This window comes from Rhinopithecus roxellana, chromosome 13 (assembly GCF_007565055.1).
Source record: "Rhinopithecus roxellana isolate Shanxi Qingling chromosome 13, ASM756505v1, whole genome shotgun sequence".
Classification (NCBI taxonomy): domain Eukaryota; kingdom Metazoa; phylum Chordata; class Mammalia; order Primates; family Cercopithecidae; genus Rhinopithecus; species Rhinopithecus roxellana.
The window spans coordinates 103,132,525-103,155,747 of record NC_044561.1 but is presented as its reverse complement, the minus strand read 5'-3'; the positions used below and the strand labels follow the sequence as shown (position 1 = coordinate 103,155,747).

The 23,223-nt window shown below is 42.1% G+C and overlaps 1 protein-coding gene across 3 annotated transcripts in view; it reads right to left on the bottom strand.

Annotated features, from left to right (window-relative positions):
* Positions 1 to 4,459: 4,459 nt before the first annotated feature.
* Positions 4,460 to 23,223, bottom strand: part of CSNK2A1 (casein kinase 2 alpha 1) — a 66,133-nt gene continuing 47,369 nt past the window's right edge. The window contains exons 6-13 of one of the 3 annotated variants that reach the window (XM_010361288.2): positions 22,111 to 22,170; positions 19,972 to 20,055; positions 16,245 to 16,355; positions 13,931 to 14,032; positions 12,838 to 12,938; positions 11,532 to 11,680; positions 10,485 to 10,571; positions 4,460 to 7,450 (exon numbers count right to left, since the gene is read on the bottom strand). In XM_010361288.2, coding sequence (XP_010359590.1) covers positions 7,335 to 7,450; positions 10,485 to 10,571; positions 11,532 to 11,680; positions 12,838 to 12,938; positions 13,931 to 14,032; positions 16,245 to 16,355; positions 19,972 to 20,055; positions 22,111 to 22,170 — 810 coding nt within the window. In that variant the 3' untranslated portion in view covers positions 4,460 to 7,334. The remainder of the gene's footprint in view (positions 7,451 to 10,484; positions 10,572 to 11,531; positions 11,681 to 12,837; positions 12,939 to 13,930; positions 14,033 to 16,244; positions 16,356 to 19,971; positions 20,056 to 22,110; positions 22,171 to 23,223) is intronic. The other 2 variants (XM_010361289.2, XM_010361290.2) reach the window with 2 other exon arrangements.

Here is a 23,223-nt window from a genome sequence, read left to right as displayed (position 1 = left end):
TTTTTTAGACAAGGTCTTGCTCTGTCACTTGGGCTCGAGTACTGTGGTGCAATCATACCTCACTGCAGCCCCGACTTCCTGGGCTTAGGCAATTAAATCTCATCCTTTGGCCTCCTCTGTAGCTGGGACACAGGCGCACACCACCACATTCAGCTGATCTATTTTTTGTAGAGATGGGTTTTCACCATGTTGTCCAGGCTGGTCTGAGACTCCCGGGCTCCCAAAGTGTTCCAACCACAAGCATGTGGGCCTTCAGTGGTATCAACCTCATCTCCCAGAGGCAACAACAGCTAGTATTCTTCCAGTTTTTACCGCCCCCCACCACCTCAAACCCACCCCTGCAGCCTTTCCAAGTGCCACAGCATTGTTTCAGTTTCTATCTTTGGAAGGCCCGGAGTCTGTGTCCTCTCTCCCTGGGGGCATTCAAACCCTAGTCCCTAGCCTGAGGCCCACCTATACCCAGACCTATTGTCTTGGAGACACTGTGACTTTAATACTCACTTAGGCCAGGAGCAGTGGCTCACACCTGTAATCCCAGCACTTTGGGAGGCCGAAGCGGGTGGGTCACCTGAGGTTGGGAATTCAAGACCAGCCTGACCAACATGGAGACACCCCGTCTCTACTGAAAATACAAAATTAGCTGGGCGTGGTGGCGCATGCCTGTAATCTCAGCTACTTGGGAGGCTGAGGCAGAATTGCTTGAACCCGGGAGGCAGAGGTTGCAGTGAGCCGAGATCGCGCTATTCCACTCCAGCCTGGGCAACAAGAGCAAAGCTCTGTCTCAGAAACAAAACAAACGAACAAAAAAACCCAAACTAAACCAAACAAAAAAATCCCACTTATATTCAGGATGAATTCTGCCTTCTTTTTTGCCATCTTGAGATTTCCATTTCTGTCTCTGAAATAGGCTATTTGAAAAGTAAGTGATGCTACTTTGGTCAGCATCCCCATTTATTCAAATAAATGGGGGTTTAAGAGGTGGGTACCTACCTGAGTTAGCTCAGTCAACCATGCTGATTTGGAAATTTGCATTTTCCTAGGATTTTTTTTTTTTAAACAGTTGGAATTATCCCATATACACAATTTTGTTTTTCACTTTTCTAATTAACAACATACTTGTGTCTCATCTCTCAATCCCCAGTGTTTAGCAAAGGACCAGGCTCAGGGGCACTTACAAATGTTTGTTGAATCCAAGGACATCCTATATTATAGAAATGAACTTCGGAAAGACCAGTTAGTCTGGGTGGGTGAGGAATGCCAGAGACGGGGGAACAGAATGAGGTATACCATCAGGTTTGAAGACTTGAGGGTTATCGAGGGTTCGTCATAGGAAGTTCACCATGGAGTTCTTGGAACCATACAACACACAGAAGCAAGGTCCTCTCTTTCCAGGTATGGCTAGAAATGTTTATCAACAGCTGAGACTCTGATTCCCACGGTGGGATAAGGAAGCCAGTCTCAGCTGCTGCTGCATTTCCCCCCCTTTTTCTCATTACAGGAGCCAAGAAAACTGTCGAAGTAGATGATGCAAGAGTGAAGCTGATTCAGAAATACTCAATCCCCTCTGGAACATCTCTAAGAAACGGATTGACCATCCTGTAAGCTTCCATCTGGAGGTACCTGGGGAAAGGCTTCTTACATTGAAGTCAGTAAGAATCCCTAGTGGGCCAGGTGTGGTGGTTCATGCCTGTAATCTCAGCACTTTGGGAGGTCAAGGCGGGCAGACTGGTTGAGCTCAGGAGTTCAAGACCAGCCTGGGCAACATGGTGAAATCTCATCTCCATGAAAAAACAAAAAAACAAAAAACAAAAAACAAAAAAAGCCAGGCATGATAGCTCAAGCCTGTAGAACCTGGAAGGCTGAGGTGGGAGTATCACCTGAGCCTGAGAGGTTGATGCTGCAGTGAGCTGTGATGGCGCTACTGTACTCCAGCCTGGGTGACAGAGAAAGACCCGTCTCAAAAAAACAAAACAAAGCAAACAAACAAATAACCTCTAGTGATTATAGCCACAGGGAGATAAATCCAGTTTGTAATTTGCTACAGTGCAAAAATATCTGGCTTTCTGTAGAGGGAGTGGGAACAAGGCAATGCTGGCCTTCACGCAATCAGAAACTTGACTTGTACCCGTTGAAAACCTGTCATGTTTAAGGCTTGGGTTTTTTTCCTTCTAGTAAAGACACTTTACTGCCATCTGCTGGAAAAGTGTCAGAAATTTTCCAAATGCAAACGTCTATGGCTTCCCCATAATGTAGCACCCTTTTACTGTACATAGTCTGCACAACTGTACAATTCAGAAGAGAAACTAACGTTTGGTGTAACTCTACCATATGCCAGACATCTGTCATCGAACCTGAACAACCACTCTATGAAATCAGTACTTATACTCCAATTTAACAGAGAGAAAATATTGGGACCTCTGGGGAAGGGAGGAAGAAGAGGGTATCACCAAAAAAGGGCAAAAGGGGGGCTTGGTCTGTATTGGTAATAGAAATTCAACTTGGGTGGTAGGATTATGGATGTGTTACAGCTTTCTTTATAATTTGGTACATGCCTAGAATGTTTTACAATAAGTTTGTTTTTCTTTTTTTTGAGACGGAGTCTCGCTCTGTCGCCCAGGCTGGAGTGCAGCGGGGTGACCTCAGCTCACTGCAAGCTCCGCCTCCCGGGTTCATGCCATTCTCCTGCCTCAGCCTCCCCAGTAGCTGGGACTACAGGCGCCCGCCACCTCGCCCGGCTAATTTTTTGTATATTTAGTAGAGATGGGGTTTCACTGTGTTAGCCAGGATGGTCTCCATCTCCTGACCTCATGATCCACCCGCCTTGGTCTCTCAAAGTGCTGGGATTACAGGCGCAAGCCACTGTGCCCGGCTACAATAACAATTTAAATCACCTGTGAAGAAAAGATTCAGAGAGGTTAACTGTTCAAAAAAATCACATTGCCAGACAGAACTCTATTAGAGGTAGGCCACTTGCAGTAACATTACATTGCTTCTCTGACAGTTAAATTTAGCACAGAATCAAGGAGAGCCATAAAGTCTAGGAAGTACTTATTTACTTAGGATTGAGTCCAGAACATCTTGTGACACCTTCTACATACCTGTTTTACTTGGAGAATAGTCTGAATTTTCTATTACAGATTGAGTATTCCTAATATGAAAATATAAAGTCCTCAAAAATCTTAAAATGTTTGAGCATCAACATGATGCCTAAAGTAAATGCTCATTGGAATATTTCAAATTTCAGATTAGGAATATTCAACTGGTATGTATTCTGCAAATATTCCAAAATCCAAAAAAATTCAAAACACTTCTGGTCTGAACCATTTTGGATAAGGGATATTCAACCTATATTACGTACAGGTAATACAGCAAGGGAAAAGCAGGGAGACTGAAGCATCTAAGTCTACTAAATTGGCCAGGATCATTCCTTAGCCTTCAGATACTTATTTATCAGGGTCTCTTAAATAGTTCCTTCTCATGTTAGTTCAGTCTGGCCTGTGGCTTGTAATTATAGCTGCAAACTCAAGGACAAAGTTCTTATGATTTTGAGATGCTCTTTATGCAACAATACTTCCTTTTACTTTGTGTGTGTGTGTGTGTGTGTGTGTGTGTGTGTGTGTGTGTGTGTGTGTGTGTGTGTAGGGAGAGTAAAGAGGGTGGCAATGGAGTGGACAGTGGAACTACAATTTATTAAGCACCTATTATTACAAGCCAAGTGGGGTGTTGAGCATTTTTCTTGTGCCATTCCATTCAATACTCTTCGATCCTGAGGGAAAATGAACCCACTTAAAAAACAAAACAAAAAACAAAAGGTTTTAATGAGGATTGCATAAGACATGCAAGGTCACCAGGGAGTTTACATGCAAGTGGGCAGACACAAAACAATACAACAAAAGTTCAGGTGTTCTGAGGAAAAAGAAGGGCACGGATAGTGATGACAGTAGGGAAAGCAGGACTCAAGGTAAAAAAATTTTAATTTTTTGAAGATGACCTTACTACATAGCCTTTTTGGTTAAGTGTTTCTTTAACTAGGAAAAGGCCGTGGGAAGACAGCCTCTCTACTATGCAAACCCAATTCCAATCTTGGGAGAGAATCTCCTGGTGGGACAAAATTAGGTTTTTCAAGAGATACTTAAATGGTCAGTCCTAATTATAACCATACTTGTCAAAAGGCGAAGCAAAGATGAAAGTTAAAAACTGAGAAGAAATTAAAAAGCCCAAATCTGTCAACCAATCTCTAATTTTCTCTGCTGCTTTAGGACTATAGTAATTAGCCATACCCTGAGGATCTACTTTACAAAATATACTGTCTGACAGTCCCACTCTAACAATTTAATCTATCTCATGTAAGTTGGACAGGCATTTCAAGTACAAGAAACAGAATTCAAAACGTGAAAACTGAGCCATCTATCACACACGGTGTCGGGTGGAGAAGCATATTGCTCAGGCTGCAGGGACATTTCATTTATTTAAATGTTTTTATTAAAAAAAAAATTAAAGACCTTCATGGCACAACTTCTTCCCAGCACAATTATGTTTTAGTTATACCAATTACAATACAATTACAACCAATAAATCAAGGTGGGGGAGGGACTTCTGGCTTCAAACTTAAAAAAAAGCAGAGGAAGAAGGGAGGGACCACTTCAAACAAAGTTTAAAAATACTTTAAAAAATCTTTCAGAGTAATTGCCAACATAACTTTTTATATAGGCCATTCCATCTCCTGCCATCTAAGCAATGCAGACACAGGTAGTGCTGAGAAATAAAGTGTCCCAATACAAGGTATACAGATGAGGTAATTTACAACAACACATAAGTTGTTACTCTGTAAACCCTTGCCTCCCCCCCACCCCCCACCCAACTGGGTCTTTTGTTTTTTTGTTTTTCTCTCTCCATGCTTCTGCAGTGACTCTAAGTAGCATTTTTAAAAACTTCTATTTATTTTAAAAGGCTCTTGGGTGGCACCTCAGAGTCCTCTGCATTCACCTTCAGTTTCTTCCAAGGTCTGATGGGTGTAACGAGGTCCAGCTGTCTGCAGCTCTCCGCATCAGCCTAAGCTACACCTAAATTTCCGAGCTACAAGGATAGGGTATGAAGTCTTGATTTACAACCCTCTCCCCACCTCAAAAGAAAGAACTCATTAGTTATAAGTGTCCTGTTCAAATCACAATCCAGTGCAAACATAATCACAAATTGCATCTCTGGCACATCTGGTGCTTTTAGCTTCTGCACAAATTCAACATGGTAACCCTCACAGCATTCTAGGGCATAAAAGGGTCAAGTACAATAAATATCCACTGTAAGTGGTCATAAGGAAGAAAATCACCCTGCCACACAGTCAGAATGTTTTCCCTTCAGCTCTCCCTATCATTGAGAAGCGCTATGAAAGGAGGCTTTAGCATCCTCTAAAGTTAACCATTAAATTCACTAAAGCCACCACCTTGATAAAGTTACTAAAGCCAAGATGGGTTACAAAGTTAGATAAGTTCCTTAAATTCAACTCCCCAAACAATTACGTTTACCTATGATGCCTAGGTGAGAAAGGCCTGTGAATCTATAAAGGTAGGAGAATGGGGAACTAAGATTTTAGGCCTTAAAGTATGTTGGAAGAATTTTTCCTAGTTCCCACAAGCAGCTACTGTAATGAATTAACAGGAGAAAATACAGAGCTGATGGTTTTGCTATTGTGCTTAAAAAACTAGGCTTCCTCAGTGAAGCACCTGATAAACTTAGGTGGTTGGATTACAGTGGAAAGTCCACTTTACACACACACACACAAACACACAAAAACTGGCGACTTTTTCCATCCCCAATCCCTGCACTGCTGAGACACAAAATGAGTTTTATGGCAAAGGATCCTTAATCCCCAGAGACGCTTTGGCTTGTGGTGCTTTTTTTTAAGGCCTCTCTGCCCTGCCCGGTACCATGGGTCGAACGAGGGGTGTATAAAAGTGGGGGCCTTGGGAAGCCTCCACGGCACAGGGCTGCAGGCCCCTCAGATGTGAACATGAGACACCCACCCAGCAAGACCTTTACACAGGGAACTTAAATCTAACCTTGATAAATAAAACCAAACGTTTATTTACACCAAAGAATTCCAACACTGGATCTTTCACATATGAAGGACAAAGTATTATATATATACACACAGCAAGGGGTGGCAAGGCTGTAACAAGAGAGTTTATAGTTTTCCCACAATTACAGGTCTACCATTTCAGCTTCAATGGAGATAGTGGCTTTGCTCCTATCTCTCAAGATACATTTACAAGACTGAGGAGCAGGTCTTCTCACTGGATGGCATGTGAGGGAAGGGGAAGGTCAGAGGAAAAGAAGGTAGAAAGCTTAAAATGGAACTCAGTGTGGCCACATCTCCCATTAGCTCTAGCATGAAACCTGTATAGACAATGTTTATTTCTTTTGTAAAAAGCAATAAGTTATGCCCAGTAACTAAATGAATTCAAAATGGCCAAGACAAAGAAAACTGAGAAAGATTTTGCCTTCCCCCTCCTACCAGCTATGGAGCACAGCATATTGGAAGATGAACAGGGAAAAAGACCAAGGTAAGGAGGGTGGGAGGGAAGGTATCAAAATTTTAAACTGAACTAAAACTAAAATTATAAATGAGTTGGATTTAGGGTTAGATTAATAAGACATGATTCTTACTGAACAGAAGTTTTTAGTATCTGTCTGTATTTTGGGTAGATTTTCAACATCTCGATGTAACTAAGACACACTTCCATGAGAGCCATTAGGATAACCCCACTGAAGCGCTTATGAAGTAAAGTGATGTAAGTGACCAGCAAGCAGTCCACTGCTCCTACAGATTGGGTCCTCCCTTCCTTCTTTCCTTCCTGCCTCCTTTCTTCCCGCCTCCCCCGAGAAGCTACATTTTTGTAATCTCTGAAGAAGAGCACGAGATACCAACCCCCTAAAGTGTGGGATGGTGGAGGACAATGGTGGGAATGGGAAGAAATCTCCACCCAAATGCAGCAGCCGGGATTGAGGCTGGTTTATCTTTGCTCTTTTGTGATGAGGAACTAAATTTGGGAGGGGAGAAAAAAAATTTGTCCATGAAATATTCCACCTGCAGGTAATTTTTCAGGGAATCCCCTGAGTTATGAAAAGTTCGAGTTAAAAAAAAAAAAAGAAAAAAGAAAAAAGAAAATCAGCCTATTATAATTTTTTTTTATGACTGAACTACTATAAATCCACAAGCAACGGTTCAGACACGGTGCTTCTGAAGTGTTTCACCCCTCCCCACCAGGCGCAAGCTGCATCAAGGAGAGGGTGGACTCCCCCACCTCTGCTCAGGCATCAGGAGACAGATAGGGCCGTTACTGCTGAGCGCCAGCGGCAGCTGGAACAGGCATCCCAAGGGGGTTGGCAGCAGCAATCACTGGTGAGCCTGCCAGAGGTCCAAGGGGTGAAGGGGTTGGCACTGAAGAAATCCCTGAAAGAAAACAGCTGTCAGTGAGCCAAAGACACCAAACATGGCAATATTACCAGTTTCTCATAGCACTCACTGCAAAAGGAACACAATAATTCTTTATTGAAGACGTCTTCTTAGCCAGATTTTTACTTATACTTCAAGTCTGATCCTCAAAGTGGCAAGTCCTAATCAATTTAAGAGGCAGGTAAAGATATCTAGGCTTGGACAGTTTAAGGAGTTTGTCCAAGGTACACGATTAGCAAGTGGCAACCATGGTTTGGATTCTAACCCAGGCCTGTCTAGGGCAGAGATGTCCAACCAGGTGACCAGTAGCCAACCACATGTGGCTGCTAAGCACTTGAAATATGACTAGTGCAACTGAGGAACTACATTTTAAATTTTATTCAATTGCAATTAAATAGCCTCACATGGCTGGTCACTACCATACTGAACAGCACAGGACTGCAGTCAAAGCTCATGTGCTCTTACACCATGCTGTCTTGATAGCTGGCAGCTTTCAAAAGTACTAAAAGTCAGTTTGAATGGGGAAAGAGCACTTTCTGTCTAAGCTAAAATTGTGTTTTGGAATTTATTTCCATTTGATTTCTTCTACCTCTCTAATCGTGTGTGTGTGTGTGTGTGTGTGTGTGTACGCACATAGGTAACATATTCACATGGTTCAAAATACAAAAGGTTAAAAAAAGTATACAAAGGCCAGGTGCAGTGGCTTACATCTCTAATGTCAGCACTTTGGGAGGCTGACGTGAGTGGATCACCTGAGGTCAGGAGTTCAAGACCAGCCTGGTCAACATGGTGAAACTCCCCCATCTCTACTAATAATACAAAAAAATTAGCCAGGCGGTGTGGCACATGCCTGTAATCCCAGCTACTTGGGAAGCTGAGGCAGGAGAATCGCTTGAACCCAGGAGGCGGAGGTTGCAGTGAGCCAAGATTGCACCATTGCACTCCAGCCTGGGAAACAAAGTGAGACAAAACAAAAAACCCAAAAAAGTATACAGTGAAAAATCTCCCACACCCTACTGCTTGGCCAACTTATGGCACCATTTTTGGGGGCATATCCTTCCAGAGATATTTAACACATGTACATGAATATAATTTTATAAGAATATGTATATAAGAATCATATACAGGCCAGGTGCAGTCGTTCATGCCTATAATCCCAACACTTTGGGAGGCTGAGCTGGCTGGATCACTTGAGGTCAGGAGTTCGAGACCAGCCTGGTCAACATGGTGAAACCCCATGTCTACTAAAAATACAAAAATTAGCTGGGCATGATGGCAGGCGCCTGCAGTCCCAGCTACCTGGGAGGCTGAGGTGGGAGAATCAATTGAACCTAGGAGGTGGAGGCTGCAGTGGCTGAAACTGTGCCACTGCACTCTAGCCTGGGCGACAGAGCAAGACCCTGTCTCAAAAAAAAAAAAAAAAAAAAAAGTCATATATGAGAACATTATTATACATTCTTCTCCACTCCTGCTCTTAGACCTGGCTCTGCATCTCACTTTTTTTTGAGACAGACTCTCACGCTCACCCAGGCTGGAGTGCAGCGGTGCGATTTTGGCTCACTGCAATCTCTGCCTCCCAGGTTCAAGCGATTATCTTGCCTTAGCCTCCAACTAGCTGGGATTAAAGGAGCCTGCCACCATGCCCAGCTAATTTTTTGTATTTCCAGTAGAGACAGGGTTTCGCCATGCTGGCCAGGCTGGTCTCGAACTCCTGACCTCAAGTGAGCCACCTGCCTCAGCCTCCCAAAGTGCTGTGATTACAGGCATGAGCCACTGCACCTGGCCCTGCATCTTGAGTTTTAAATTTCACATTATTATATTGGAGTTGGAGATCTAACAGAACATGAAACACTTATACATTCTTTTCTCTGGCTGCATCATAGTCCATTGAATGGATATACCATAATTGATTTAACCAGTTTCCTACTGATAGCTATTCTCAATGTTTTGTTATTACAAATAAGGCTACAAGTAAGTTTGGATATACATTACTCTGTACAGAGGCAGGATACTCAAGGGGTAAATTCTAGAAGGCAGCTAGTTCTTTTTTTTTTTTTAAAAGGGGGAGGGGGCCGGGCGCGGTGGCTCAAGCCTGTAATCCTAGCACTTTGGGAGGCCGAGACGGGCGGATCATGAGGTCAGGAGATCGAGACCATCCTGGCGAACACGGTGAAACCCCATCTCCACTAAAAAATACAAAAAACTAGCCAGGCGAGGTGGCGGGCGCCTGTAGTCCCAGCCACTCGGGAGGCTGAGGCAGGAGAATGGCGTGAACCCGGGAGGCAGAGCTTGCAGTGAGCTGAGATCGGCCACTGCACTCCAGCCTGTGCGACAGAGCGAGACTCCGTCTCAAAAAAAAAAAAAAAAAAAAAAGAAAAGAAAAAAAAGGGGGGGGGAGGGGAACAGCAATTATTTGAGGGTATGTAAGTAAATGCCTAGTAAATGCCTTCACTACCACTCGTGCACCCACTTGGATGTTGCCTACATGTCTAATTCTTATGCTATGTGCCTGTAGTTCCTTTGGAATAATTGGGTCCTCTATAAAGATTCACTATACATCACAATGATTCAATAATGAAAAACAATTTTACTTATGTTTTTACAACTGATAGGCACTCTATAGTTACTGTGGCAAATATCACAGAACTGTCCTGGTACACATACACACCTATGCACAAACTCCACCTCTATACCCATTTCTTAACATTGTTTCTAAGGGCCACGTAACTACTGTCATTTCAAACTATAAGATGAAATGGTGTAATTTTCCTTTTCATGGCTTGGCATTTTCAAACCCCTATGCCAGAAATTTTCAGTTAGGAATGCTGGAATTCTAGCCTAGAAGGGGATACCCTACTTAAGACAGTATCATTAAAGTATACCAAGTGTCAAGCACGCTGAAACCTGGTTAAAAAAAAGTCATAAGGACACCAGTACAGAGAAGAGAAAGTATACAAGAAATCAGACCACAAAGCTAAGAATAGTAATTGACTTCCACATTTTTTTGAAGAAAATTTACCAATGAACTGACCTGACATCATATTGGCGCTGCTGACGGGCGTACTGCCCCCTGGCATGCTAGATGAACCCATTCGAGCCTGGTCCTTCACAACAGTGTCTAAAAAAGAGACAAAAAGGCTAGGTTCTGTTTTGCTTGAAAGATTAAACTAATGGTCTGGGAGCCTGAAAGCAGCCAGCTTCATTCTTTGCGTTTTACTTATACTCTACATTATTCCCCAAAGAACTTAAGGTGGCAATTGCCTTCACCATTAGACAAGTGGTAAAAAATAGAAATAGCTTTCCTATCAAACTGTGGTAAAAGCTAACCCTTCAACCAAATGGTATAAAGATGAGGTAATTATTTATAGTAGAGCTAATTTAAAATGAAGCTGGTCCTGTTGAGGTTTAATGGAGACAAGACACTGTAACTTGGCAAAGATAGTAATATATTACCAGTGTGCCCACAGCTCAGTACCAAGTAGGACAAAGCTAGAGGTCCATGTAGGTCAGGGCTATGACCACATTCTCTATCCCAATCAGCCTGTCTGCTTCAGGTACAGGAGACTGGGCAAAAGTATAAATGATTCACTAGAAAACCATTACACTATTACCAAAGGAAAAATGTAATGTTGTAGCTAACATCACAGTAAGGATGGGGTGGATCTAAGTGGTATTTTCACTTAGGATGGCACAGGTGGCTATATTCACAAATCTAAGTCAAGGTGTTCATACAATATTAAGATTTGTAAGCCTCATTAGCTCTTTCCAATGAGTGATTACTAGAGAAAGGACAGATATAGGGCTGTGTATTCTAATTGAAACCATTCCAGACTGAGGTGTCATCCTCACAGTATGAAAGAAGTTTATTTAGGAATGCTCTTGTGTCATGTATTCTATTAGAGAAGAATTCTTCCAATAATTCTGCAATGTAGTTGCCATCACTATCCCCACTGGAAGAATCTGAGGCTCAGTGTGGGTGAATTAACTGTGCAGCAATCCAACAGGAGCTGGGATTACGACTCTGTTCTATAGGACTCTGGGCCTACACAAACTCTGTGGGCTAGATATCTGGACTCACAGAAATAGGGGTGTTCCATGGCCTCTCTTGCAGTAAGCCGTGACTGGTGGTCATATCGCAGCAGTTTGTCCAGGAAATCCAAGGCCTCAGGGCTGACAAGGTGCTGATTTTCACTGTGGACAAAGCGTTCCCATCGCTTTCGAGAGTGTCTGCAGAACCAAAAGAGGGAATAAGAAATGGGCCACGTGGGCAGAGAAGTTCGACATTTCATTTCTACATTTTTCTTAGTGGCTAAAAGCCCAGCCAAAAGCAAAGAGGGATCAAAACTCAAGAGAGTAATCTTGCACCACTGTGCCACTGAGTGGGACAACAAAGCTAACAAGACTGGAAATAACATAGCTAGAGTAAATAAAGACATCTGAGTCCTCTCAGTTTTAAGAAACATAATTCAGGTTACTTGGCAGGACGTGACTGCTTCTGTGTAGCAAGGAGGGTCAGGTGGCTGAGCTCACCAGGCCTATTTCCCATCCCCACACATATTCCTGGCATCTCTGCCACTTGGCCAGAAAAAGCCTTTGCATCAGGAAAGTCCGTCTCCTCCTGTTAAGTGGTTAAGTGTTTAAGTACTGTATCTAGTCACTACTGTTAGAGTTGGTTGTCTGCATATAGTCTTTTTTTTTTTTTTTTTTTTTTTGTGAGACAGGGTCTCACTCTGTTGCCCAGACTGGAGTGCAGCCACATGTTCACAGCTCTCTGCAGCACTCCCTCCTGGGCTCAAGGGAAGCTCCCGCCTCAGCTTCCTGGTAGTCTGGACTACTGGCACACATCACCATGCAGGGCTGACTTTTTATTTTCTCATGGAGTCGAGGGTCTCATTATGTAGCCCTGGCTGGTCTCCAACTCCAGGGCTCAAGTGATCCTCCTGCCTTGGCCTCCTAAAGTTCTGGGATTACAGATATGAGTCACTGTGCCCAGTCTGCACATCAGTCTTAAAGCATGCATTTTCTATTTCAATTTCTTTCTCTTGGAGAGAGGTTTTTCACTTAAAGAAGCAAGGTAAATGAAGACAGATTTTGATTTTTGCCTCAACTGTAACCCTTCTACTAGAATCTACACTTCATTCATTTTGTAGGAATCCTCTAGCTATAATCCCTCCATCAGACTCCTGTAAGTGAATTTGAATAAAGGGCCATTCAATGCAATGCCTTTATCTAGAGGCCTGCTCAATGCAGCATCCTGTGGCACTGGACCACTGACATCCTGACAGTGTTGGCGAAGAGAATTTAACTGTTTTGAAGATCCTAAGTGCCAGTTCACACCCAAAGTGCTTAAGCCACAGACGCACATATTTTGTTTCATGACTTACCTGCCCAAGATATCATTGAAACGTGGATCTAATTCAATGTTGTATTTGTCAATATAGTCATATAAATCTTCTGTCCCCAGAACCTTGGCTATCCTCACCAACTAGTATTAAAGAAAGACAAAAACCCGTACCACAAGCTATTATATGATCAAATCAACAATTAATAATGATTGAATCAACATAAAGGGGTCATCATGTCTATAGGTATGAATGCTACCTCCTAACAGTTTTAGACTTCAACTCAATGGGATAGTGTTAGAAAAAGCAAACTACTTTATAAACTGGTTTCTTTCTCTTGAAATGTCATCCTGGCGAATTCTTATTTTTCTCCCCTCAAAACCCAATTGAAAATGTCACTTCTTTTGGGAAGCTCCCATTGCACACTCAAACTACTCATCGCTACTGCCTTTTGTGCCTTGTCCACACTTCTACTCTGAAGTTATGACTATAATCTATTTTGTTTTATGTTTGACTCCCTTACAAGATCAACTATGAACTACTCGAGGGAAGAACTATTCTTTCTTTTTCTGTATTCCTCAGTACTGCATGACTTGAAACGGAGTTATTGACTTTAATGGAATTCAGGTTGTATTCTTTAAATACATTAAAATTGGACATGGCGCTCAAAGGGAACAAGACAATGGTACCTTCCACAAGGTCCTAGAATCATTCCAGGTTCTTGTGAATGAAAGAGCCCTTTGGTCTTCAAGGGGGAAGTGGAGTTAGCTTAAGAAACATCTATAACTCAACCCATATAAAGAGACAAAAGGATCACAGAAATAATAGGCTAACATATTGGAGAAACCTTCGTCTTGGAGAATAAGGTTGTATTAGGAGAATTCTAAGGTAATGTCCTATTTTAAAAATCTGGACGACAATTTGTATGTATTCTTCACAATAAAACAAGCAATGCAAATGACAAGGACTAAGAGGGAAAGTCTGATTTCAAAAAGCTAAGCTGGTAGCTCCCAAAACATCAGTCTAAGGATCAATATCAGGGTGGCTGAACAAACAGTGAACTGAAAATTATAGGCAGTCCTGGCTATCATTGCATTAGACCAGTAAATTTTTCAGTGGGTATAACATATATTACCTGATCATAATTGTCATGTCCATGGAAAAATGGCTCCTTCCGAAAGATCATACTTGCCAGCATACAACCCAAACTCCACATATCCAAACTATAATCGTACATCTGCATAAAAGTAAACTCACTATTATTTGTGAATCCCCAGGCCTGTCACTTCAAAATAAAAGATTAAAAAAAAAAAAATCACTCCACTGACTCAAAATCAAAACACTAATAACATCTTCATATACTTCTTTTAAGTCTTTTTTTTTTTTTTTTTTTTTTTTTGGAGACAGAGTCTCACTCTGCTGCCCAGGCTGGAATGCAGAGGCACAATCGTGGCTCACCACAACCTCCGCCTCCCAGGTTCAAGCAATTCTCTGCCTCAGCCTCCTGAGTAGCTGGAACTACAGGCGCGTGCCACCATGCCTGGCTAATTTTGTATTTTTAGTAGAGACGAGGTTTCACTATGTTGGCCAGGCTGGTCTCGAACGCCTTACCTCATGATCCACTCGCCTTAGGCTCCCAAAGTGCTAGGATCACAGGCATGAGCCACCTGCACCTGGCTAGTCTTTTCTTTCACGCATCTTTCACTAGATTTTAAGATAATTTTTACTTTTTAAAATTTTTTATTTGAGACAGAGTCTTGCTCTGTTGCCCAGACTGGAGTGCAGGGGTGTGATCTTGGCTCACTGCAACCTCAGCTTCCCAGGTTCAAGCAATTCTCTGCCTCAGCCTCCCGAGCAGCTGGGATTACAAGTGCCCGCCACCACGCCTGGCTAATTTTTTTGTATTTTTAGTAGAGACAGGGTTTCACCATCTTGGCCAGGCTGGTCTTGAACTCCTGACCACGTGATCTACCTGCCTCGGCCTTTCCAAGTGCTGGGATTACAGGCGTGAGCCACTGTGCCTGGCTTTTTTTTTTTTTTTTTTTTTTTTTTTTTTAAAGACACAGGGTCTTGCTCTGTTGCTCAGGCTGGAGTGTAGTGGCACGATCATAGCTCACTGTAACCTCCAACTCCTGGGCTTAGGCCTTGAGTAGGTAGGATTACAGGCATACACCACTATGCTCAGCTAATAAATATACTATTTTGAATTGTTTTCTTCACTTACACACACAAAAAAAACCCTCCAAATTGTTAGCCCATGGAAACCATCTAATGTGTATCATTAGTATTTTATTACATAAATGTTTCAGAATTTAATCTTTAATTTTCCTATAATAGGACAGTGTTCTGTTTTTCACAATTATTAGTAATACTGTACAAACTATTTTTATGCATAAAACGCTTTTTGAGCTCAGGGCTATAGCCTTAAGATCCCAAGAAAGAAATTCCTACAAGAACAAAGAGTCTGAAACTTTTTTTTTTTTTTTTTTGGAGACAGAGTCTCGCTCTGTCGCCCGGGCTGGAGTGCAGTGGCCGGATCTCAGCTCACTGCAAGCTCTGCCTCCCGGGTTTACGCCATTCTCCTGCCTCAGCCTCCGCAGTAGCTAGGACTACAGGCGCCCGCCACCTCGCCCGGCTAGATTTTTGTATTTTTTTAGTAGAGACGGGGTTTCACCGTGTTCGCCAGGATGGTCTCGATCTCCTGACCTCGTGATCCGCCCGCCTCGGCCTCCCAAAGTGCTGGGATTACAGGCTTGAGCCACCGCGCCCGGCCCGAGTCTGAAACTTTTAAAAACAACTGGTAATAAGTTGGAAAGACTGGCATAAAAGATACTCCCAAGAAAACTTTAGATTTTTAAAACTTGGCAAATCTATTATTAATTTGGTTCCTTTCTCCTTTTTCTGTGAGGAGAAAGAAGGCTTCTCGGTGGAGCTGGGGAGACCTTTATATTTAGTATACAATTCAGAAGAACAAGAAAACATTCTTGAATTTACTCTGAAGACTGGTTAAACTTAGTTACAGGATGGGCATGGTGGCTCATGCCTGTAATCTCAGCACTTTGGGGAGCCAAGGTGGGAGGATGGGTTGTGCCTAGGAGTTTGAGATCAGCCTGGGCAATATAGTGAGACTTTCTCTCTACACACAAAAAGTTAAAAATTAGCTGGATGTGGTAGCGCATGCCTGTAGTCCCAGCTACTCAGGAGGCTAAGCTGGGAGGATCACTTGAGCCCAGAAGTTTGGGGCTGCAGTGAGCTATGATCACGGCATTGTACTCCAGCCTGGGCAACAGAGGAAAACCCTACCTCAAAACACGAACAAAAGGCCAGGCGTGGTGGTTCAGGCCTATAATCCCAGCACCTAAATGCACAAAATGACATTTTTTTTTTTTTTGTAAATTATGTGCGAAATAATCACAGGACCAAAATTATGCCTGCCCTTCTCTTCTCACCTGATAGTCTACAAGTAGCTCAGGACCTTTGAAGTATCGGGAAGCAACTCGGACATTATATTCTTGGCCAGGATGATAAAACTCAGCCAAACCCCAGTCTATTAGTCGTAGCTGAAAAAGAATAAATCATGAGCAATTTTATCTTTCTCTAAGCTACCCACATTGTGCCATTAGCATACTCTTGATAAAATACACCAGATACGCCACTCTCTACTGAAACCCCTTCACTGACTACTTATGGCCTTCAGGATGAAAATAAAACTTCTCAGCTTGACATACAACTTTCTCCATGATTTTGTTCCTAAAAGACACAATCTCATTTGTGCTTTTACAAATTTCTTAAACTGCTCAATGACTAAAATGTCCCTACTACCTAGCCTATAATCCTATTGGTAAGCATCTCCTTAACTTTTGGGATATTTAAGTTAGCTCCTCAATGAAGTCTTCTCTAATTACCTAGATAGAACTGATCTTTGCCTTCAGCCCTCTGAATTTTAGATATATTTCTTTAACAGAACCTAAACTCTGTATTATATGTTTTCTTTTATTTTTGGAGACGGAGTCTTGCTCTGTCGCCCAGGCTGGAGTGCAGTGGCCGGATCTCAGCTCACTGCAAGCTCCGCCTCCCGGGTTTACGCCATTCTCCTGCCTCAGCCTCCCGAGTAGCTGGGACTACAGGCGCTCGCCTCGTTGCCCGGCTAGTTTTTTGTATTTTTAAGTAGAGACAGGGTTTCACCGTATTAGCCAGGATGGTTTCGATCTCCTGACCTCGTGATCCGCCCGTCTCGGCCTCCCAAAGTGCTGGGATTACAGGCTTGAGCCACCGCGCCCGGCCAACAGCTTTTTAAAAGGATTGTTCAGGTTGCTATGGAGAGATTATAGATTCACAGGAAATTGCAAAAGTAGTAGAGATTCTCTGTACCCTTTACCCAGTTTCCCCTAATAGTAACATCTTACATAACTACAGTACAATATCAAAACCAAGAAACTGACATTGGTACAATTCAGAAAGATCTTATTCAGGTTTCACCAGTGTTACATGCACGCACATGTTTGTGTGTTTCTATGCAATTTTATCATATGTAAAAATTCATATAATCTCAACAAGGTATAGAACTGTTCCATCACCACACACATGTCCTGTGTGTTAGCCCAACCCCTGGCAACCCCTGTTCTTTATCTCTACCATTTTGAGAATGCTACAGAAGGCCGGGCGCGGTGGCTTAAGCCTGTAATCCCAGCACTTTGGGAGGCCGAAGTGGGTGGATCACGAGGTCAGGAGATCGAGACCACCCTGACTAACACGGTGAAACCCCGTCTCTACTAAAAATACAAAAAAAAAAAACTAGCCGGGCATGGTGGCGGGCGCCTGTAGTCCCAGCTACTCGGAGGCTGAGGCGGGAGAATGGCGTGAACCCAGGAGGCGGAGCTTGCAGTGAGCTGAGATCGCGCCACTGCACTCCAGCCTGGGTGACACAGCGAGACTCCGTCTCAAAAAAAAGAAAAGAGAATGCTACAGAAATGGAGTTATTGGCATATAACTCTTTTTGAGATTGCCTTTTTTCACTAAGCATGCGATCCACCCAAGTTGTTGCAGGTATCATAGTTCTTTCCTTTTTATTGAGAAATACTACTTCATAATAATAATATATGGTATGGATATGCCAGTTTGTTTAACCATTCCTTCACTGAAGGGCACTTCCCCCCCACACCTTTTTTTTTTTTTTTTGAGATGCAGTCTTGCTCTGTCACCCAGGCTGGAACAGAGTGGCATGATCTCGGCTTACTGCAACTTCCACCTCCCGGGTTCGAGCAATTCTCCTGCCTCAGCCTCCTGAGCAGCTGGGATTACAGGTGCATGCCACCACACTCGGCTAATTTTTGTATTTTTTTAGTAGAGATGGGGTTTCACCATGTTGGCCAGGCTGGTCTCCAACTCCTGAACTCGTGACCTGCTGGCCTTGGCCTCCCAAAATGCTGGAATTACAGGCCTGAGTCACCACGCCCAGCTTTTTCCCTCAATTTTAAGCTATTAAAAATATAGTTGCATTCATATACAGGCTTTTGTGTGGACCTAAGATTTTGTTGCTCTGAGATAAATGCCACTGCAGGATTGTATGGTAAGCGTATGTTTAGCTTTTCAAGAAACCAACAAACTATAAAACAATAGTTTAGCATTTTCCAAAATGCTAAACTTTACATTCCTACCAGCAATGTATGAGAGATCAAGTTTCTTCACATTTTTGTCAGCACTTGGTACCATCACCATTTTTCATTTTAGCTGTTCTAACAAATGTGTAGTTAACTGTTAAATTTCAAGTGAGAACATGCCAAAGCTTAGAATGTGCAAAAGCTTGGCCGGGCGTGGTGGCTCACGCCTGTAATCCCAGCACTTTGGGAGGCTGAGGCGGGCAGATCACAAGGTCAGGAGATTGAGACCATCCTGGCTAACACGGTAAAGCCCTGTCTCTACTAAAAATACAAAAAAATTAGCCGGACGCCGTGGTGGGCGCCTGTAGTCCCAGCTACTCGGGAGGCTGAGGCAGGAAAATGGCATGAACCCGGGAAGCAGAGCTTGCAGTGAGCCGAGATCGCGTCACTGCACTCCAGCCTGGGCGACACAGCGAGACTCCGTCTCAAAAAAAAAAAAAAAAAAAAAAAAGAATATGCAAGAATATGCAAAAGCTCTCTATCTTCAGAGATAAGGCCTAACAATGACCAATAAGGTTTTACATGATTTGGTTTTACCTCTTTGATCTCATTTCCTTCTTTCCCTGCATTCATTCTATCCCAGCTTTATCCTTGAGGCTCTTCCAACATGCCAAACACATCCTTACCTCAAGGGATTTTGTACTTGCTATTTACTCTGCCTTGAGACATGTTTCTTCATAAGACTGCATGGCTGGGTCCCTTCCAGTGCTCTCTAAAATGTCACCTTTCCAGTGAAACCTTCCTTTACAACTGGTTTAAAACTGCAAATACCCTCTTGCCATTCACTATTCTTGTTTTTGATTCTACATCAAAATAACTTTCTATCCCACCAGCCTCCCTAAATGTAAGCTCCTAAAAGACAATCATTTATTGTATGTTTAGTTTACTCATATATCCCTAGCCCCTAGAATGGTGCCTTTGACATAGTATGTGCCTAAAAAAATTTAGTTGCATAAACCAATCACCTACCTCCCCAAAGACCACAACAGCTAAGTCATCATAGCTTGGTCACCTCAAAAAACTGAAATGTTACAGCATGTGGCCATTACAGCTCTCATGTAAAAGCATTTGTAGACAATAGGGGCCTCATGACACCTACTAACAGAAGTAGCATTTTCTGTATATTTCATCCACTTAACTGTGCACATTTAATTCTCATGAATACCTAGTTGTCTGCAGGGCAATTATTACCCACACTGTACAAGAAAGAAAAAGAAGGCAAATGAAGACAAAGTAGTGTCTCAGGAAACTAGTTATTCAACAAAAAAGACTAGAAGCCATGTTTCTGGGCTTAGAAGATGAACATTTTGCCCACTACACTAATGTTTCCTTCTTGGTAGCATTCTTAGGAATATAAATAATGGTTCAAACATGTTGATTTGTAAATTCATTAATTCACCAAATATTTATCAAGGGCCGAATAGGTACTAGGGTCTGTGACAAGGGATAAAGTGTTGAAGATGGGCAATTAACTACATCACGGAGATAAATAACACTTGTCCGTCTATCACTTTACCTTTCTGTGCTCATGATCAATCATGACATTATGGGGCTTCACATCTCTGTGCATAATTCCCATGCTGTGACAATAATCCAGGGCCTGTGGGAGCAACAGGTAAGAAAGGAGTTAGCCTGAATAATAGTTAAGAGTCCTTTACTTTTCCCTCCATGTTAATTTTCCTTTTAGCCTCACAATACCCCTGGGATTCAAGTTGAGGACAGTCACTTCCACAGCAATGCTTCAGAGACTTGTTCATGATCTCATAGTCAAGCAAACTCAGGTCTCTGAGCTTAGAGATCTTTTTCTGATATAGCTGTTTCAACATGTTTTCTGTCTTAAAAAGACCCAAAGTATACCCAAATTGCACCACTTCAAAGTTTTCCATCTCGTACAGATCCTAGATTATTTTCACAGACCCCTCAAAGAAAGAAAATAGATCTTTACTATAAACCTCTTATTCAAAGAACAGTAATTCTTTAGCAACTAAGAGCCCATAACAGAGGTTGGCAAACCACAGGCCAAATTTGGCCTGATGTCTGCTTTTGTAAATAATGTTTTATTGGAACATAGCCATGCCTATTTGTTTGCATATTGTCTATGGTTGCTTTTGTGCTACAACAGCAGAGCTGAACACTACATGGCCCACAAAGCCTAAAATATTTACTATTTGGCCCTTTAAAGAAGTCTGCCAATGCCTGATTTAGGTGATCAAATCCAATCTGAAATGTTTCCAACCTCAAGCTAAAGGGAACTGAGTACTATAATCTTTGGGGTTTGTTAATACCAGCCTTTCAGTCAACTGACGTTATTGGCCAAATTCTCGTCCTTCCTGAAGGGCAACTTGGGTTCCTACAGTTCCCAAGTCTAGGCAATCATATCTGTAACTTTCTAAAGCCTTGCTTGCCACAAACTGCATGAGCCAATGGAAAGATCAAGTATCTTTGCTGGCACAATCTCCTCAAGGTACTTCTAAGGCTCCAACAGCAGACTTTATGTCAACTCTTGTTTAGTAAGAAACCTTAGCCAACTTTTAGCAATTCTCTCATCTAGAAAGCTGACCTTGTGACTACTGGGAACAAGATATTTGGTGACCCCACTTTAGAAATGAAAGTAAATTTTCAATTAGCAATCTATAAGCAGAAATTTACACAATCCTTAGGACAATTACCCTTTGAGAACTGAGTTGCAGTTTACTGTTTTATTTGTTGAATCTTCAGTGAAATAAAGTATATCAGAAGCTAGCACATCAGGTGTTTTCACGAGTTTTGAAAATTTAATTTTAACTTACGTAGGGGCACACAGAGATTACAAATATTTGTTAAGGGGTCACTCTTAGCTATTTTACAAACACCCTTTTTCAAATTGTTCTAAATTATACTCCTACTAGACCCCATTCCATAACCCTTGGCACAAGGGTTCTGATCCTATTATTAATTTTTATTTATTTATGTATTTAGAGACAAGAGTCTCACTCTGTGCCACTGCACTCCAGCCTGTGCAACACTCATAGCTCACTGCTGCCTCAAATTCCTGAGATCCTCCTGTCACAGCCTCCCGAGTAGCTGGAATTACAAGCATGAGCCACCATGCCCAGCTAATTTTTAATTTTTCTGTAGAGACAGGGTCTCACTATGTTGCCCAGGCTGGTCTTGATCTGCTGGCCTCAAGCAATCCTCCTGCCTTGGCCTCCCAAGTAGCTGGGACTTACAGGTGCACACCACCATGCCCAGGTAATTAAAAAAAAAAAATTTTTTTTTTGACGAGTTGATGGGTGCTGACGAGTTGATGGGTGCAGCACACCAACATGGCACAAGTATACATATGTAACAAACCTGCACATTATGAACATGTACCCTGGAACTTAAAGTATAATAAAAAAAAAATTTTTTTTTTTTTTTTTTTAAGAGATGAGGGTCTCACTATGTCACCCAGGCTGGTCTTTTGATCTCCTGGCCTCAAGCAATCCTCCTGCCTCAGCCTTTCTAAGTGCTGGGATTACAGGTATGATACTATTAACTTATTAAAAACTTATATAGAGGTCCCTTCTTTCAACATACTTTACAAGGTTAATTTGCTGGCTTTTCTACCATCAATTTACTATTTAACAAAGAGAAGACCAATTTAAAAAATACTTAGTATCCAAGGTTCACTTACCTTCAGAATCTCATACATGTAAAATCGAATATCATAGTCTGTTAACGTCTGGTACAATTGCTGTTAAAGACAAATGTTTGAGCCATGAAATAATGCTGACAGAAAGGCATTTTTCACCCTCACCCACAGTAATTCAAACCAAGACTTGGCTCATTTACCATTGTTCCAAGATCTGTCCATTCACTGCTCTCTATTTCTCCAACATTACATTAATTTTAAAGAGATACTCTGGGTCTTCAACTCTTAAAAGTGAAGAATTACTTAAACATACATTGCAGAAGCTATAATCCACTGTTAGAAACATACCGATCTAGATACATTAATATGCACTGATACACACCTATAATTTAGTTTGCTTTTATCTTCAGACCTTCTCAAAAAAGACATTTTGGCAAATATACTGCCTCCTTACTAAGGAACTAACTCATTTTTGGCTTATATAGTTAGCCCTGCAGATCACCAGTGGGTATGCAGATGGCATGATGCCAAACCTGTTAAGTCAATTTAACAAAACTATTCTTGTTCCAATAGGAAAGTAAACTCCGTGAACAACTGTTACGTATCCTTTCCAGTTTCCAAAGAGTTGCAGAATGCTTTTTACATGGACATGTCTTTTTTTTTTTTTTTTGAGACAGGGTCTCACTCTGTTGCCCAGGCTGGAGTGCTGTGCTGCGATCATAACTCACAGCAACCTCAAACTCCTGGGCTCAAGAGATCCTCCTACCTCAGCTTCCCCAATAGCTAGGACTACAGGTGTAAGCCACCATGCCCAGCCACATGTACATCTCTTTAAATGGTTAGCAATGTCTTCTGACAAAGTTTTTCTTGAAATTATCATTCTGACTCTAAAACAGCTCCTCTTTTTTTCCCTATCTCTGCAAAAGAATTCACTAATTTATTAATATATAACATTCTGTATACTGGAGTGGTGGAAAGGCAAATCAAAGATCTTTTACAACTTTTACTCCAAAAGAGTAGCTACATTCTTCTGTAAAATTGGAACTGTATGAAATAAGTAGGCCACCGGATAGATTGGAATTCTGAGATATCCCTTATAGAGGTTTGTGCTATGGCAGAATTTGACATTACCCTTCCTCGATTCCTGCCTTTTAA